The sequence below is a fragment of the Lissotriton helveticus genome, chromosome 3_1 (genome assembly GCF_964261635.1).
Source record: "Lissotriton helveticus chromosome 3_1, aLisHel1.1, whole genome shotgun sequence".
Classification (NCBI taxonomy): domain Eukaryota; kingdom Metazoa; phylum Chordata; class Amphibia; order Caudata; family Salamandridae; genus Lissotriton; species Lissotriton helveticus.
In genome coordinates, this window is record NC_136061.1 from 1400204117 (window position 1) to 1400222749 (window position 18633).

Here is an 18633-nt window from a genome sequence, read left to right on the forward strand (position 1 = left end):
ATTGAGTATGATGGGTCAGTGACAGGTCAGCTAAACCAGACAAGTCGGACAAATTCCCTAGGTGAACCCAGGGTAGATATACTCTTTTGGGACGGTGTACCACCCCCCAATGTTGCAAAGTGTCAGAATCCCTCAATTTGGATTGGTCCTAAGGTAGGCTTTGGGTAACACACCAATCAGAATACAAGATTTGTATGCCTACTTTACATATTTGGGTACCGCCTAGCAAGATTGGGGTTCCCATGAGAAACTGTGCAGGAATACAATGGCAAGTTAACAATGTAACACATGAGGGGCAACATTCGCCGTTCTCGTAGCGCAGAGGTGGCTTTCCCAGGCGCATCTTGACTGTGGCTGCCAGCTGGCTGAGTTCCACTGTCCAAAGTGGCCACCTTTCAATGCTCCATGGGCATGCGCAGAAGAGACCGTCAATATGGCTCCCAATCAGTTCGGACCCCCATTCCCCGCGGTACATGAAAAGTAAGCGAGAACAAATTAATACATAGAAATAACATTATGAAATCACATCACAGGGTTGTACTTTCAACTTATCATCATAAAAATATACTTATGCAGTCTAAATGTTAGCTACATAGAAACGGTGACAAAAGCAGTGGCACGAGCAGTACCACATTGGGCCAAGCTATGTATTACGCATGCGCATAATTTTCCCTCCAACTCTGCAGACGCGTCAGGACACGTGAGTGTGGCTGACGCATGCGAGGAACTAAATACAAGCGGCGGCCATTTTACAGACACGGATTAAAATAGTTAGGAATACACATAGGCAAGCTTCTTATCCCTTATTCAAACTTAATATAAATGTTAGTAAGACGTACACTTGTTACCTTGTTACACATAAACGAGGTTCATGAGTACAGCAAGTCCGCAAAATATGCGAAGCTTTGCTTCATCAATCCCCTCTTTGATGATATTTACTATCATCACAAAATAAATGGAACCAGATGCCAACTTTTCTTTCACACTTTATACAGTTCTATCTCTTCCAGCAAGCGTTCCAACTTTTCTCGTTCATTTTTGGTAGGGTGAGAATTCTTCACCTTTTTATAGATCTGATTATTCATCTCTTCTAATTCGAGCTCATCCACACTCCGTTTCACTCCTCTTGCATTTTCTTTTCTCGCATTCACTTCATACTTCTTTGTGTGCTTGCGACAATTTACAAATTCTGTGAGTGTTCAGAACCACTCCCACTCCAGGTATCAGTGCACTGAAAATACTACCCATTATTTCACCTATGCTTTCTCTTTTACTACGCACTAAGCCATTAGTATTTTCACTGCTTCCAGCACCCCCATTCACATGGTATATTTTCGGGAAGACAATGCCAAAATAGCAACTTCCATACCAGTGATCCGGCAATTTGAAATAAGCCTTGTCCCCACAAATATAATAAATTCCAGGAAACACAGGCTCTGACCCATTTTTGAAACCCCAACCTCCAATTACCTTGTAATTATGTTCGCATTCACTGGAACCAATGAAAATGTTATTATAATAGCTAGTCTTCTCGCGGTGAAGACATAGCTTGCCTTTCTTTTCAAAATCCAGCAACAGAGCAGGACCCGCCCCACCAGTTGAGGTGCCTTCCATGTTCTCTGCTCACTTTGGCTTTTTCTGACTTTCGTCATTAGCCTTCTTTTGTATTTTAATTCTCCTTTTCTCTGCCATGTTTAGGAACATCTTTTCCTGCTCATGCAAAGAACAAGTCAAGTTATCTCTGTGTGCGCCCGCTATGTCAATGTTACCTATAGTCAGGAAATAATCTCCCATGTATCGTATTGCGTCACTTTTGGTATGTACAGGATTCAAGTTCCCACGTATAGGAAGCTCAGAAAAGATCACGTCATTGTTAGAGTAATAGTACTGTAACGGTCCTCTTTTGTAAAATAAACTAGCTAAAATGCTACAGGAAATTCCGTATGTCAGTGGCAAGTGATGGTATGTCACACCTTCAGCTACAGAAGTAGGTAGCTTCATGCAGACATAGCAATCTTCAATTTCCATAGTCTCTACATAGTGTATTAACAAGTTTGCGAAAACATTTAAGCGTGTCCTGTTTTTGATTCTATGATAATGTAGTTCCTCATCTGATGCTTCTAAGTCTTGTTTTGTTTGTCTCAGTGCTCTTTCATGTCTAGCTACACTCTGTGTTGTCAGCTCCTCACTGTCAGTATTTACAATTTCAGTAGGGACAATGTTAGTATCTTTACTCACAGCAAAGGGAATGAAAATTGTTAGTCCTATCCAGAGTAATATCAGGACAACTACACTACAGACACATACCTTGCAGCAAGTTTTGCAACAGCTGCGACTAGGTCTACCACTCACGTTTGAATCAGACATTTTGGCTTCAGAAGAAGTTTCTCAACCCCTCTTTGTGTCTCTACACAAGTATCTTACTTTGTGCAAATTCACGGTGGCTCTTCTTCCTCTTCGTCAGAGTACTCAGGGACGGGCTCTCCGTCGCTTACGTCAGTGATATCGAGATCTTCAAGCTCTTCTAACACAAGTGTCCATTCAGGTGACTTGTACTTTTTGTTTTGTCTCTTTATCCGATCACTCCTTCTTTTGGAAGAGTCTTCTGGTTGTTCTACTATACGAGCACTTCTCCTTTCTTCTGCACGTTTTTTTCTACTGTTTTTATTCTCAATCTCAATTTCTTTATGTATTTAGGCTCAAGATGCTTTCTTTTCTTAAGTCTTTTGGTTGGTACTTGGACTTCGTTTCTATGCCTTGCTTTTCCTCACTAGTCCACTCTCTACCTTCCCACAGTCTTTCATTTGTTCGAATAGGGTCTTCAGTGAGGTCAATCAATGGAATCCACTCTTCTGGCCATATGCTTGGCAGCTCGTCTTCAGCTACTTCTGGCTCAGCTCCTTGGACTCCTTCAGCAGGCTGGGCTCCTGGTAGTTCGTTGTCAACTATTCTTGGGCCAACGTCTGCCGATTCTGCAGCTTGACTGGTACTGGGCTGTACGCTGTCAGCTACTTCTGGTCTGGCTCCTGCAGAGTCCTCTGCTGGACGTCCTTCTGCTTCAGGCACTTCGTCTGGTGGTACCTTCTGGGTGTGGCTGGCGTGTATCCAACGCGGAACCCCGGCACACTTGACTGCTGTGGTAGTAACCAGAATCACCTGACGTTTTTCTCCCCACCTTGGCTCCAGGCAGGTCTTCCGAGTGTGCTTCTTTATCTTCACCCAGTCCCCCGGGACCAGTTTGTGGAGAGGAGTCGTTGGATTGAGGATGGCGTCTTCTCCGATCTGGCGAGAGATAGAACGCACTTGGTCACCCAATCTCTTGCAGTATTCAAGCACCAAATCATCAGTAATACTCAACAGTTTGCTTCCTGGCACCCATGCTTGTCTCATCACTCTTCCCATAATGATTTCATGGGGACTTAGGCCTGTTTTGCGATCCGGAATACTTCTGAGTCCCATCAGGACCAAGGGCAGGGCCTTCACCCAGTTCAGTTTAGTTGCATCACACAGTTTTGCTAGTCTGTTTTTGATAGTTCCATTTATTTGTTCCACCACTCCAGAAGCCTCTGGACGGTAGGCACAGTGTAGCTTTTGTGCAATTCCAAAGGCCTTACAGAGTTCATCGATGACGTCATTATGAAAATGTGAGCCTTGATCTGATTCAATAGTGACTGGCACCCCGAACCTAGGTATCAGTTCTTTTAGTAAACACTTAGCTACTGTCTTTGCGTCATTTTGGGGAGTAGGGAAAGCTTCCACCCACTTGGAAAATAAACAGACCATGACAAGGACATATCTTTTCCCTTCACAACGGGGCATGGTGATGAAATCAACCTGTATCCTTACAAAGGGACCCCCGGACCTCCCAATTTTTCCCAGTTCCACTACAGTCTTTTTCCCTGGGTTCATCTTTTGACATGTCAGGCACCTCTGGCAGAGGGACTCTGCTACTTTCCTGAACTTTTTACTGTACCAAGTCTGTTGGAACACTAGAATCATGGCGTCCCTACCAATGTGTGATCCTTCATGTATCAACCTTGCCATTGTGCTAAGTAGGTGTCTAGGTAACACAGGCATACCAGTTGGACCTATAATGACACCATCCACACGCCTTGGTCGACACCCATCATCCTTCCACTTCTCTCTTTCTTGCCAAGGTGCCGCCTGCTGCCACTCTTTCACCTCATCCCATGTAGGCACTTCCTCAAACACCTGAAGCTGGCAGCTGGTTCCTGGCCCCCCTCGTTTCGGATTTACAATATACCGATCTCTTGCGCACCATTGGGCCACTCGATCAGCATAATCATTTCCCAGTGATACCTTGTCCATGCTCTTCTTATGAGCAGCACATTTTACCACTGCCAGTTCCTTTGGTAACTGGATTGCCTCTAAAAGGTCCTGAACAACCTTTCCATTTCGAATGGGGGTACCTGATGAAGTCAGGAACTCCCTCTGTAACCACAACTGGCCAAAGTCATGCACAACCCCATAACAGTACTGACTGTCAGTATACACTGTTATGCGTATGTTCTTCCCAATTTGGCAAGCTTTTATCATAGCAATCAATTCGGCTACTTGTGCAGACTTGATATGATATAGGTAACCTGCTTCCTCGATTTTCTCTAAGGATACTACCGCATACGCAGCACTCAGGCCTTCTCGTTCATGCCTTAGACATGAACCATCTACAAATAATTCTTTGTCATGCTCAGGCAAGGGCGTTTCTTTTATGTCTGGGCGTGGCTTGGTGTTGAATTCTGTTAAGTCTATGCAATCGTGTTCATCATCCACCCCCCCTTCCATATCCTTTGGGTCGGGAAGTAAGGTGGCTGGGTTCAGAATACTGCACCTAACAATGTTTACATTTGCAGCACCCACAAGAATCCTCTCATATTTAGTCAGCCGACTAGGGGTGAGATACTGAGTTTTGGTTCTGGTCAACAAAATTACCACTCCATGCGGAACATACACAGTTACCGGATGTCCCATGACAATTGACTCACTCTGTTCTAAACTGGCACAGGTAGCAGCTACTGCTTTCAGACAACCTGGTAATCCAGCAGCCACTGGATCTAAGGTGGCAGAGAAGTATGCCACAGGCCTTCTCGTTGTGCCATGTTCTTGAGTTAGGACTGACAATGCGCAATTATCGCGAGTGTCACAGAACAGGGCAAACTCTTTGGAGTAGTCTGGCATTCCCAGTGCAGGGGCTGTGCACAGACAATTTCGCAGTTTGGTGAAGGCTGTTTTTTAGACGCCACCAAGAGGTCGTCTATGTATTGCACTAAGACAGAGTTCCCAGGTAAGACCAAAGTTTCCAAACATTTTTTCAAGATCTGATTAAAGATAGAGGGGCTCTCTGTATACCCTTGAGGGACCCGGTTCCAGCAATACACGTGACCTTCGAAGGCAAATGAGAAAATAAATTGCTATCTGGATGCAAAGGAATGGAAAAGAATGCATGACACAGGTCTATCACAGTGAACCATTCAGCATCCCAGGGAATCTGATACAGAATCACTGCTGGGTTCGGGACAATAGGGCAACAGGGAACTACTATCTTGTTAACTTTTCGTAAATCCTGTACTACTCTGTATTTGCCACTAGGCTTTTTAATGCCCATAATCGGAGAGTTACATGGGCTACTCATCACCTCCTGTATGATGTTCCCTTTTAACAATTTCTTTATTTCCACAGCAACACCAGCTTTCACTTCTGCATTCATCCTGTAGGGTTTAGTATTGGGGTATACCGCATTGTCCTTTATTGCTATCTGTATGGGGTCCACATTTTTCATTAACCCTACATCTTTCCCAGTAAAGTCCCACACCTCTGGCTTCACTGCTTCTTGGAGTTCTTGGGGTAAATCCTGCATGGTCATTCGTTTAATTTCCGAGTCAGGGCGGACTAACATTAATTTATAAATGCCGTCTTCATCTGGGGTCTGAATTTCAACACCCTTTGGTGTGCAAAAGATGGTACAGTTCATTTTGCACAGCAAGTCACGTCCCAGTAAGTTTACTGGACTGGTGTCGCAAACGACAAATCTATGCATTTCCTTAAAGTTTCCAATTGAGATCTCCATGGGCTTGGTAACAGGAGTACTAATCAATTGATTAGATACACCCACTACTTGGATGGCTTCTCCCGAGAGGGGTAGGTTTGGAACGTCCACTGTTCTCACAGTAGAACGGGTAGCGCCAGTGTCCAACAGAAAGGTGACATCGTTTCCGTCAACCTTTCCTTCAATGTATGGTCCGGACTGGTCTACCGGCAAGGAGGCGCCAAGTACGCACTCCTCGTCCTCCCCTCTCAGGCCCCGTCAGTACTGGTCATCACAAAGGAAGGTATCATTTAGAAGATACTGCGAAGTTGCTGCATTTCTGTTCTCATTGCTTTCCCAGACTTCTATCTCATCTCCCTCTGCCTGTTTTCCCCTGTATACTTGCTTTGGTGCTCGGGGCACCTGAACTGTTTTTACCTGTGGTTGAGTCTTTCTTGGTCTCTCTTTCTGCGTCTGTGGAGTTAAATCAGGAGTTTTTGGGTTATCTTCGGGCAAGTAAGGACACACGTTGCGCCAGTGTCCAATTTCGCCGCACTGATGGCAGGGAAATTTCTTCATAGCCTCCTCCCTGCTCATTTTGGGCCGGGGCTTGCCTCCTCCCCCTCCCCCAGGGCCTTCGTTCTTTGCATTTTTGACCATGTTACTCAACTGCTTTTCCTGCTGTTCTGCGAGCTTCACCTGAGCCCACATCACTTTTTCCTTGAGAGCCTTTTTCTTTTCTGCCATCTCGTCCTCGCAGTACTTTGCGTACCGCAGGACCTCATCTACCTTTTTGGAGTGCCAACAGATTTTGTTATCCTTTATCCACTGACAAATTTCAGGTCTTAAACCGTTTACAAACCTGTAAATGAAGTGCGTCATGTCCTTCATCTCGATGTTATCTATACCACTGTATGTTTTAAACACCTGTAACAGCCTTTCATAATAGGAGTGCACTGTCTCCTCTCTTTCCTGCGTTGTTCTATCTATCCTGGTCCAATCAGTTTCTTTAGCTGGCACCTTTAGTTTCAAGTGCTGAATTACTTGTTCATACTTTCTCATGACTTCCTTCGAAGGTTCCCCTGTTTCTTTATCTCTTGTATACTCCTCACTAGGCCAGGCTATGGCTATTTTACACTCGGTCCATAGATCGACCGGGACCACAATGTCGAAAAACCCATCCAGGTCTTTCCACAGGCATTTCTGCACCTTTACAAACCTTTCCACTTGCCGGTACCATTCAACTGGCTTCTCCCGCAGTTTCGGGAAATCCTTAGTAAAGGACACAATATCCTGTCTGGACCATGGAACGTGCACATACCTCCCACCGGGTACTTCGCGCATGGGGCATAAAGTTTCGGGCTTGTCTACTTCTCTCAGAGGGAACTCAGGGGTAGCTTGTCTGGAGCGGGCCTCCTCTTTCTTATGTGCCCACCTCGTTTTCCATTTTTCCACGTCTCCCCATTTTTGCAAAACTGCAAGCAACTCTTTAATCTGCGACTTTCTTCCTGACACATTCAAATTTTCTAAATCTTTGTCTGAGAACTCAGCTCGGTATGGTTTCTGCAAGGGCTTTGATCTGGATATATCTATTCCCATACTAGCTGCGGTGTCTGTCAGTTTTTCGTGGAGCACCCTAGTACTCCGGGTAAGGCTTTTACACATGAACAGCAACTCTTCTTCAGAATAGGTGTTCAGTCTATCTAGCCCCACATTTCCTGCCATTAATTCCTCTATTTCTACTCTCAGTTTGTAGAGGTCTAAAGGTTTCGTTTGTGGAGCCTGTTTTTCTAATTCCCGACTCCAATTTTCAATTTTTTCCGGCGTTACCAAAGAGACACTCCTCGTACCCGTTGCTGACTCTAATTTAATTTCTTTCGTATCAAAAGGATTATGCCTCTTCTGCACTCCCTTTCCGGTCTGTTTGTTTGGTAGATCCAAGAACACAACTTCAGACTCGCACTCACTGGACTGATCGTCTATCAATAGGGGCTCTTGCCTCGGTGGGGCCATTATCGGGTTCATAACTGGAGGGTTCAGACCTCCTTGATTATTCCCGTACAACGGAACCACTGGTCCGATTGTTACCGGAATAGTCAAAGCTTCAGGACTGGTATTTAACTGGGAAATTTTCTGAATTATTTCTGACCTCTGTTTAGCTATGGCCTCTTGCTCTCTTTCATCTAACACTCTTCCTAATGTTCGGTCAGGTATCATCTGTGGGGTCAGTTGAGGCGTAAAACTCGGGGCAGTAGGATGCGTCTCACTTGGTCCCCCACCATAATTTGGTTTCGGGAACAAAGTTCCTGTGCCAAATGACCTATGCTCTTCCCCATATGGAGGCTGCAAAAAGGGTACTCCTGAACTTACTGGCTTTTCTTCGTTTTCATACAGAGGTCTGGGGAAAAATGTTCTTTCACGGGAATATTTTTCCTCTGAGCTCTCGGGCATTCTAGGATATATATTGCGTACCTCCGGGGGCTCGGGCTTCTCAAAATAGGGCACTACCTGGCCCCCTCCCCCCCTACATAGGGATCTGTCCTCCTCCTTAATAGATGGACGCTGGTGGTTCTCTCCTGCACTGGAAGTTCGGGCTCCCTCATTATAAGGGGGCTGACTTCTCGTAAAAATGTCATCTAACAATTCATCATCTGACTCTCCAAGGGCTCCCCAATGCTTACACTTTTCTGTCCTTTTTTCTCCCCCCGACGGGGTACATGCTGGCATCATAGGAAACAGACCCTCAACAATCATGCTCTGCCTCCACTGTTTCATCCTCTTATCCCTGGTCTCTTGTTTCAGCCTGGGGTACCATTTAGTCAGACCTTTGTCCATTCGGGGTTTCTCCCTTTCAAAAGCCTCAATCTCCCATTCTTCTAATGCCTCATACTGCGTTAGTCTCGGTCTGGGATGTAATTCATTCATGCGGGTTCTCAAATTGAATAAAATTCTACCATTAAAAGTACCGTCTAACGGAAAAGCCAATACTCCGTCATCTTTTGTGTACTTCACCCAATTCTCCAACCACACACAGGTGTTGTACCCTCGGTCAAACATCATGAATGAGGCAGGAGTATTCGGTGGCGGGACAATAACGCCTTCTCTAGATTTAATCGGTTTGTCCGTTTTGAAATAATTCTTTACCCGACTTACAAGGGACATCTTTCTCTTTCCTCCGTACATAATATCGTATCTATTGGCTTTCCACTGATCCCTCTCAAACCCTTGGTTTCTTGGATCGGGTCTAGTCTCTGGACAATACGAGTGCCACATACGATTTCTACGCTTAACTTTGTTTACAAAGCTACTTCTAATCAGAACGCGCCTTGCAATTGCGTGCAACCAATGAGGTGCGCGTGTTCAAATAATTTCGGCCAATGGGTGCGCGGCCCCTTCGTGAGACAGTTCTCACTCCTCGGCGCTTCACCCCTCCTTTACAATTCCAGCCCCGCTACCCGCCCGCTGTTTCTACCAATCCCAGCGCGGCACGGAGTGACGTCAGAGACGCTTCGCGACTGACTCCCTCCCTTCACAAGGTAACGGAAACTTTCTTTCCTTTTAAAGTGCTCAGTGCTTGGTTATTTTACAACAAATACACATTCGCCACAGTGCTCAAGTGTCTAGACAGGATAGCTTTGTTTCGCTGCAAGTAAACTACTTCCATTTACTTTTCACGCGCTGCGGGCAGATCTCTTCCGCCTACCCTTCACTCTAGCATCAGTGAACCTGTTATTCCCCTAAACTCATCCACTTCTTTCCGGGATATGTTCCGAGTCTAAGGTTTCTCAGCGGACCCCTTTGCTTTCACCCAAGCTCCGAGGAACCTGCTACTTTTCCGATGTGACCCTTACTAGGTTACGCCACTATGGGAATTTTGCCAATGAACCTCGTTACTGACATTTATTCACACATGTATTCAGAAAACCCTAGTTAGTGCTTCCCGGTTATCCTAACCTGCACCTAACTTTCCTTTAAGCCTGTGACCTCAGGATAATGGATTCTATTCACCACTTGCCCTTTCAATTCCCCGGGGAGTTCGGACAACACAATACGAGACGGTTTACAAATGCATGGATTAATACATATAACAATATAAGAACAAGAATAATAACAATACAGCAATTCATGAATTTCAGCAGCGTATTCACAAGAGAATGATCAGCTCTCTCTGAACAGCCGCTCTTTTAGCAGCATTAATGTACTAGCAGCTTCCGACTCAACTAGTCTAACTAATCCTGCCTAACCTTTAGCTAGTCCCTAACCATCCTCTGATCTACCAGAAAACTGATAGAGCGCGCGAGGTCACCCAGCCAATGATTACGCCGTTTCCGGCTTCAGGGCCCATATACTTTCAATTCACACTATTCATTGACCAGGCGACTTCACGGGCTGCTACCAATTGTGTGCGTGTTCCCTATCGTTATGACTCAGTGTACCCGACTTACCATCCACCGACACGGGTACCTATGACTTCAATGGATCAGGGGCCTAGCTGTAAAAGGAAAGGCAGCAAATGCAATTTCAAATGACATTCAATATTGTTTAAATGACCACGGACAACTGGAAGTTTTAAAATGTTTATCTAAAGTTCGTTTTCGTTGTGCATAAGATATACAAGAACAAGACATTCAATAACTAGGATGATGTAAATGATATAACTATAGAGAAATAAAGACAGAGTAATCATCGAAATACTGTATTGAAAATGCAAATGGAAAAATACTATATAATCTCAGAAATGTTTAAGCATGGACAGACTATGCATGGGTAACTATAGGGGAGCCTACAAGGAGTAACACGCTAAACTTAAAGTGAAGGGACCTTTAAACAGTCTAGGTAAGGAGGTTCTAGACCATATCAGAAAATGACAAACTGCAATGCAAAATATAATTTCTAAAAGGTAGGGTGACATGAGAACATATCAAGAAATTTATGCAAATGACTTTACGTTTTCAATAGTTTGCGGCAAAAGCATGGAAAAATCAACATGTGCAAAGGTGTGTCTTTATTTAAGCAAAAGACAGAAATATAGAAAGGTGCAAGTTTAAAGAACTTAGAGCAGTATTTACCTAGACTGGTGTGGAAACCAAACCCTGGCCACGGGTCAGTTAAGTACAGGAAACCCTCAAGGAAGGATACCCCTCAAAGGACAGCAGGTGCAGAATGGACACCCCGGACAGGACAGGATACCCTCAGATTAGGAATTAGGACAGGACCTCAGGACAGGACAGCAAACCCTCAGGACAGGACCGCTCAGGACAGGACCGCACCCGCAGTTTGGAAGCAACGCCTGCGCTCCACCCTCTCTGCAGCTATCGATCAAGACCCCGATTGGGTCAACGAACTCCCAGCAAAGTGCTTCGCCAGCACTTTAAGGTTCAGTAAAACCTTAGTCTATGGTCAATTTCGGACAGAGTGCTCTGCAGCTCTCTGTATCTTCAGTCACCTATTGAGTATGATGGGTCAGTGACAGGTCAGCTAAACCAGACAAGTCGGACAAATTCCCTAGGTGAACCCAGGGTAGATATACTCTTTTGGGACGGTGTACCACCCCCCAATGTTGCAAAGTGTCAGAATCCCTCAATTTGGATTGGTCCTAAGGTAGGCTTTGGGTAACACACCAATCAGAATACAAGATTTGTATGCCTACTTTACATATTTGGGTACCGCCTAGCAAGATTGGGGTTCCCATGAGAAACTGTGCAGGAATACAATGGCAAGTTAACAATGTAACACATGAGGGGCAACATTCGCCGTTCTCGTAGCGCAGAGGTGGCTTTCCCAGGCGCATCTTGACTGTGGCTGCCAGCTGGCTGAGTTCCACTGTCCAAAGTGGCCACCTTTCAATGCTCCATGGGCATGCGCAGAAGAGACCGTCAATATGGCTCCCAATCAGTTCGGACCCCCATTCCCCGCGGTACATGAAAAGTAAGCGAGAACAAATTAATACATAGAAATAACATTATGAAATCACATCACAGGGTTGTACTTTCAACTTATCATCATAAAAATATACTTATGCAGTCTAAATGTTAGCTACATAGAAACGGTGACAAAAGCAGTGGCACGAGCAGTACCACATTGGGCCAAGCTATGTATTACGCATGCGCATAATTTTCCCTCCAACTCTGCAGACGCGTCAGGACACGTGAGTGTGGCTGACGCATGCGCAGTAACTAAATACAAGCGGCGGCCATTTTACAGACACGGATTAAAATAGTTAGGAATACACATAGGCAAGCTTCTTATCCCTTATTCAAACTTAATATAAATGTTAGTAAGACGTACACTTGTTACCTTGTTACACATAAACGAGGTTCATGAGTACAGCAAGTCCGCAAAATATGCGAAGCTTTGCTTCATCAATGGCAAGGCCCGATATGTCTCTGAAGGCGATAAATATGTCAGGTATAGGGCCCAAGCAGTCTGACATGTCCCTGACATATAATATAATATCGTCTGCATAAGCCGACACCATGTGCGGTACTAAATTTCGCATTATCCCCTTCGGCGCGGCCAACGCACGGAGTTTATGCAGTAAAGGTTCCAGTGCCAGTATAAACAGCAGGGGCGACAAAGGGCAGCCTCGTCTCGTGCCCCTTGCTATCATAAACTGCTCAGATATGCATTTGTTAGTGCGGACACATGCCGTTGGGCGGATGTATAAGAGGTTCACCCATGCTATATACTCAGGCGGTATCCCAAATCTAGCCAGGGCCGTAAACATATAGTCCCATCGCAAAGAATCAAATGCCTGTTTTAAGTCCAGAGAGATACATCCCTCTCTGCCGTTGCTTGCTGACTCATGGAACATAATCTGACTCAGTCTCCTAAGGTTAAGCGCCGTACTTCGACCGGGCACGAAACAACATTGGTCTGCGTGGATAAGCTGTGGAATGTATTTATTCAGTCTCGCCGCTAGTATCTTACGGAGTATTTTGTATTCCGTATTCAGTAGTGACAGCCGTCCGTTCCAGGGGTTTTGTTCTGCGGCAGCGCTTTAATTGCTTGCCTAACTTCTGCCACCGCGATGGGCCATGCAAGGTCGTCACGTTGTGCAGCCGTAAGCTGCGGGATGGGTAGGTCTGACAGGAAGGACTCGAATTGCGCGTCTACCATCTGCGGGTGTGGCCCATAAAGGTGCGTGTAATTTTCTCTGAAGGTGGTGTTAATGCCTAATTGTGTCCGTACCGCCGCCCCATTCTGATCATTGACCTCTACTATAGGGGGTGCTCATAGGGGCGTTACGTACCATTCGTGCTAGCAACGGTCCCGACCTATCAGCCTGCGTGTGTTGCCTGGACGTGTATTCCCTGTAATCAATCACCCTTAGTTCTTCCAGCAATTCTGCGTTTTGAATGTGCGCCTCCTGGAGCTGAGTGAGTTGCTCGTTCGTGCCCGCTGTCTCACTCTCCAGCATCGCTAGCCTGCCCTCTACCTCCGTAAGCTTTTGAATCACAGTCTCTCTGATACCCACTTTCGTGCCCATCGCCACAGGGGGATTATTGACTTAAAGGGGCAATTACCTCTAATTTTTTTATGCCAATGTCATACGTCTGTGCAGCAATCAATAAGGCATAGACAATATCACCAAAACAATACATCATACTTTACAAGAGGTTTATGATGAAAAGCATGTTGTACTTCAACAGGCTGGTGAAAGCATTATGGAATCATACCAATGGCAAATGTATCACTATAACATTGGCACTAATATAATATTGTTATGTAATTGCATTTACATAGTACTCACCAGGCGATGAAGCACTTTACAGCGAGTAGTACAACTTACTTACCAATGCTGTCCGATTAACAATTGATTGGGCCTATGCCCTTTTCTATTATGCTAAAGTCTTATAACACTACATTGTAGCCAAATATCAACATGCTTTGGGAAGTATGCTGCTCTGTCATAATGATACGTTGCGTGTTATTGGCTGATCGATCTAGTGTTAGTCACGTGAGCCGAACAGCCCTAAATAGCAAACAAACCCAGGCTATTTCTAAATTGTGTAAAATAAATAATCGCCACAGCAGTCGTCATCTTAATTAAATAAAACGAGCCAAATGCTGCTATCTGGGGCTTCATTTCAGCAGCCCGCATTCCCTATTCCCAGTCATTCCTCCCGAAGCCCCCCTTTAATAAATCACTGCTATAAAAAATAATGAAGCTGCATTACAGAAAAAGATTGCAGCTGAATCATATAGATAATAAATGTACATTGGTGACTAGGGCACAGGCCTTCGAGAGGGAGGGGGTGGGCGGGCTACCGGTTGCGGGAGGAAGTGAAGGCTTAGCAGGGCCCCCCCACCCCCTCCAGCCCGTGCCCCCCTCAGGAAGTGCGGGCCCGGGGAGCAGCACATGGGCCGCTGACAATAGCAGGCAGAGGGATGGAACTGTCATCCATGTAAATAGAGCTGGGAGTCACATGTGCAGCCGAGGAGTTCATTGTTGGCGCGAGGAGGAGGCGGAGGGCGCGGAGGCACGGGGGCGAGGAGGAGGGCCCGAACAATAGAGGGGGAGAGAGCGGCGAGGAGCGAGGGAGACGAGGAGGGAAGAGACCCCGGAAGAGGGAGCGGAGGAGAGAAGGAAGGAAGGGGCACCGGGCGAGGCGGCGGCGCTCTCTCCGCCACAGACCCCTCCTCCCCCGGTCGGAGCGGCCTCTGCAGCCGGGGAGGAGCGCCCGCCGCCGGCAGGGGGGCATGGAGCCGCGGGGCGCGCCGGGACCCGCCTGAGAGGGGAGGAAGGGAGGAAGGACGGGCGCAGGGAGAGGGGCGCAGCGGCTGTCCGCACCCCTCCGCCCGGGGCCGGAGACATGAACCCCGCCGAGGGCGCCGAGGAGGGCGTCACCGACTCGGACGTCGATGCCTTCTTCCGAACAGGTAAAGGGCGCTGTGTGCGTGCGGGGTGTGCATGCATGCGTGCGGGCGCCGGGCGTGCTGTGCGGTTTCAGTGGGTGGGGGCCCCCACAGACGCCCAGCACCGAGGCACCCATACATGTTTTGCTTTTATCAGCTCTGAGCCCCAAGACCGGGGCTAGTTTTCAGTTTGGTGATTCTGACAGATTGTGCGTGTGGCCAGGCGCCCCCTCGCTGCGGGGGTGGGCAGCATCTCTTTGTAAACAGGGGTCTCATGCATTGATCGATCTGCCCGAGACAGCTCCCTGTCAGACCCCGGGAGGCGGGCTGCCTGCCCATTCATTTGGGGTTGTATGTATGTGTTTCCCGGCTCCTGTTCTGAGGCTAACATGCCGCGTTAGGGGCTTTTCGAAGGCTCAGTTATTCAAAAATCACGATTTTTTTTGTGGCGAAAGGGATTGTGAAACCGCACATGGCGATGCACCAGAGAGACGTGCTCTGCTCACGCTGCGGTCTCAATCCCACCCAGGCGTCTCTCGGACTCTCCCTTCTCGCCATGTGCAGCCCAGGCACACAAAAGCCCCCTCGGGCCTGCCGGAGAGTGACTCCCGGGCTGCGAGGCAGGCGGCAGAGACAGCAGCTGCTGCGTTACAGAAAGGGACTTGCCATTTGCTCCCTGAACACGCCCCCGCCTCGGCCTCATCCCCTGGCGGAGCCATAGGTTCACCTCTGGTGTGTGTCACTCCAACCGGCTCCTCCTCCAGATCCCCTGAGAATACTGCAGGTTCAGCATCACATTGGTTCTTCTTCACCGACCACTCATAATATTTTGTCATTTATGACCATGTATATAGCGCGTTCCACAATTAGTATGCCAAAGTAGCTCCTTCTTTAACCGAGTGCTCTTTTCGACGATTCTGTGTCGGTTAGTTGCTAAGGGCTGTGTTGTTATGTTTGCTTAAAGTAGCTGTGTGGGTGCCTCAGCACAGCGAGTCAGCCTGGTGGAACAGATTTGGGGTCTCAGAGGTTTAAGCCACTAAAAACAAAACAGAACCTTGTACTGCTGTCATGGATGGATTATGTGATATTGAGTGCATTTACAAAATGATTTGCATAAGGCCAGAAAACACAGCATGTTTGCAGAATCATTCTCTCGGGTTAGGAATCGTATACCGTATTTACACGTTGATTCCCACAGAGGTCAGTTAACCCACTCTGCATATGCAGGGCCATTTCAAAATGTCATTAAACGTGCCCTTTGTTTACAGGTTAATTCTCAGTGTTTAGAAAATAAAAGCAATATTTGTTGGTTCCGTTTCGCAGGTAGGAAAGCGCGTACAGTATTTACATGCTGATTCCTGCAGAGGTCAGGCAACTTCCTCTTCATTTACCAGACCGTTTTCAGAGGTCAAAGGCTCATCCAGCATTTACAGATTAAAATTGGAGAAGGTGACAACGTGCTTACTGTATTTACATGTTCATTCCCGTAGGGGTCAGTCGCGTACACTGCATTTACAGATTAATTCCAGACTTTCGAGAAAAAAAAGCCTCCGTTTACAGATTCAGTCCTGTTGGTTATACATTGTATGTACACTTATTTTTTAATGCATTCCACACTGCATGCACAGGACCGTCCTTTGAGGTCAGAAAACTCTGCAAACATTCACTGGCCAGAGAAAGGTACTACAATTACAGATTCATTCAGAGTTCAGAAAAATCGCACTGCGTTCACAAATCCAGTCTCACTTCGTTTACATGTGTATTCATTCTATGAGGGTTGGCAACTCGTACAGTATTTAGACAGATTCAGTTTCTCCAAAGTTAGAAAATGTATACCCCAGTCACCCGGGCATTCCATGAGTGTTAGGAAACTCACATTGCAAGTGTAGATTCGTTCTCAAAGTGGTCCGAAAACATCTACGCATTCACTGATCCAGTCCCAGAGTTTAGGAAAAACATTATCAGCCTATAGGTGAATTTGCTTTGTTAAACTTGCTTCGAAATTAAGTCCCACGGAGCAACACAACTTGTTGTTCAGTTACAGCCTCCTTGCCAGCGAAGTGATATTATATCCACTGATTTACTCTCGTTAGTTTTGACACAAGCTCTGCATTTTGTCACCTTTTGCTACCCTTGGTTTCCGAAACGAGGGGAAGCCGTGCCTGACCCCGGCATGGAGGAGAGGCTGGCCTGGTTTTCATCAGTGTCTCACTTTCCCTTGAACTCGGCTGTCTGGGCAGTCCTTATCATGCCAGACACCGAGCACGTCCGTGGAGAAGAGCACACACTGCCCACGTGGGTAAGTGCTAGGTGGAGTTGCGTACTAAAATAGCCCTGACCCAAGGGCACACAGATGCAGTCTGGTGTGCAGTGCATTGACTGAGGTGCCAGTGCATCTGAAGGGCAGGCATGCGACACTCATTCCCAGACTTAAACTCTGCCTGGCATGCAGTTGACTTTCTCAGCCCTTTAGGGGCCCTAGTCCGTAGCAAACCCGATTAATCTGCAGGCCGTTCCTTCTTTGTAACTAGACTGTTGCAGATTCTCAAACCGAACCATCTAAGTCCTTATTGTGAAGATACAATGAATAGCAATCCAGCTCGCATATCAGGGCCCAGACCTAGACTTCTGCAACGGTAATCTCCTGTGCACCTATAGATCAGAACTTGTCAATCCTCTGCTGGTTCAGTTTTGTTGCTTTTAAATGTCACTCTGCCTCCAACCCTTCACTCTTGATGTTTGCATGAAAGCAGATTAGCTATTCACGCCCGATGGGCATTATCTATTCATGAATGAATTACCATATTTATGTAATATGGTATACCAACGTTGTGCTGCTACCAGCGTCTCCATTTAAACATGCATCTGGGGCATACACAACGAGGTCTGTACAGGATCACGGAGCATGTCAAGCCATTGAGACCTGGCGTGAAATTCACAACTCACAGATTAAGGCCCTGTGACTCGGCCTCTTGGTAGCACAGGCAGGGCTGTCTCTTGAGCCGGTTGCGTGTATGTCTAGGTATTCGTCTTTCCGCTGTCTGATCGTATATGTACCACCTCACCTCCCTTTCTTCTCATCTCACTCTGCAACTTACCTTCCTGCCTCTCTATCTCTCCATTTTGATCTACCTGGCAATCTGTCTTTATAAATCTATGTTGTGGCCACATTAAAGACTTCCGATCTCTTGTGACAAGACAAAAGGCACATTTTGGAAAAAGGGGTCGGATTTAGCGAGAATTATTGCCAACACCCAATTGCTTAAGTTTCTTTTTTAGGCCACAATGCTATCTGCCTTCAGGTGAAGGCCTACTTCCCTGTGATCAAGCTATTGTATTTGCATATTTTCTTCCTCTTGAAAGTATAAGAATCAAGGTTGATGAATTTGCATTTATTTGATCTGGTTGAGTCTTGTACAAGGTCTACCTGTTCACAACTTTTGACCCACCTCCCAACAGATGAGTGTGGTATATTTCCCAGCAGATACAATGTAATGTATGTTAAGAGAATTTGTAGAGCGATGCTTCCTAACCGATGATCCCTGTCGGACTCCGCAGATGAGGTCCTTGGGCTCTAAGGGGAATGTCAGGAGCCTGACTTGCTAAATTCTCCCGAAGGAGAAAGGAGGCTATCCATTTGAGAGCTGGTCCTTGTATCTCAGCTGTGGTAGATTGACGATGGGTGTGTGGTGGGAGACAGTGTCGAAGGCTGCAGAGAGGTCGAGGAGAAT

The 18633-nt window shown here is 46.5% G+C and overlaps 1 protein-coding gene across 6 annotated transcripts in view; it reads left to right on the top strand.

The window, feature by feature from the left end:
* The first annotated feature begins 14569 nt into the window (after positions 1 to 14569).
* The window catches only part of KALRN (kalirin RhoGEF kinase), a 1598314-nt gene continuing 1594250 nt past the window's right edge, over positions 14570 to 18633 (top strand). For 5 of the 6 annotated variants that reach the window (XM_078682045.1, XM_078682043.1, XM_078682046.1 and 2 more), the window contains exon 1: positions 14647 to 14926. In XM_078682045.1, the coding sequence (XP_078538171.1) occupies positions 14860 to 14926 (67 nt within the window). In that variant the 5' untranslated portion in view covers positions 14647 to 14859. Of the gene's footprint in view, positions 14927 to 18633 lie in introns of all 6 variants that reach the window. The other variant, XM_078682047.1, reaches the window with a different exon arrangement.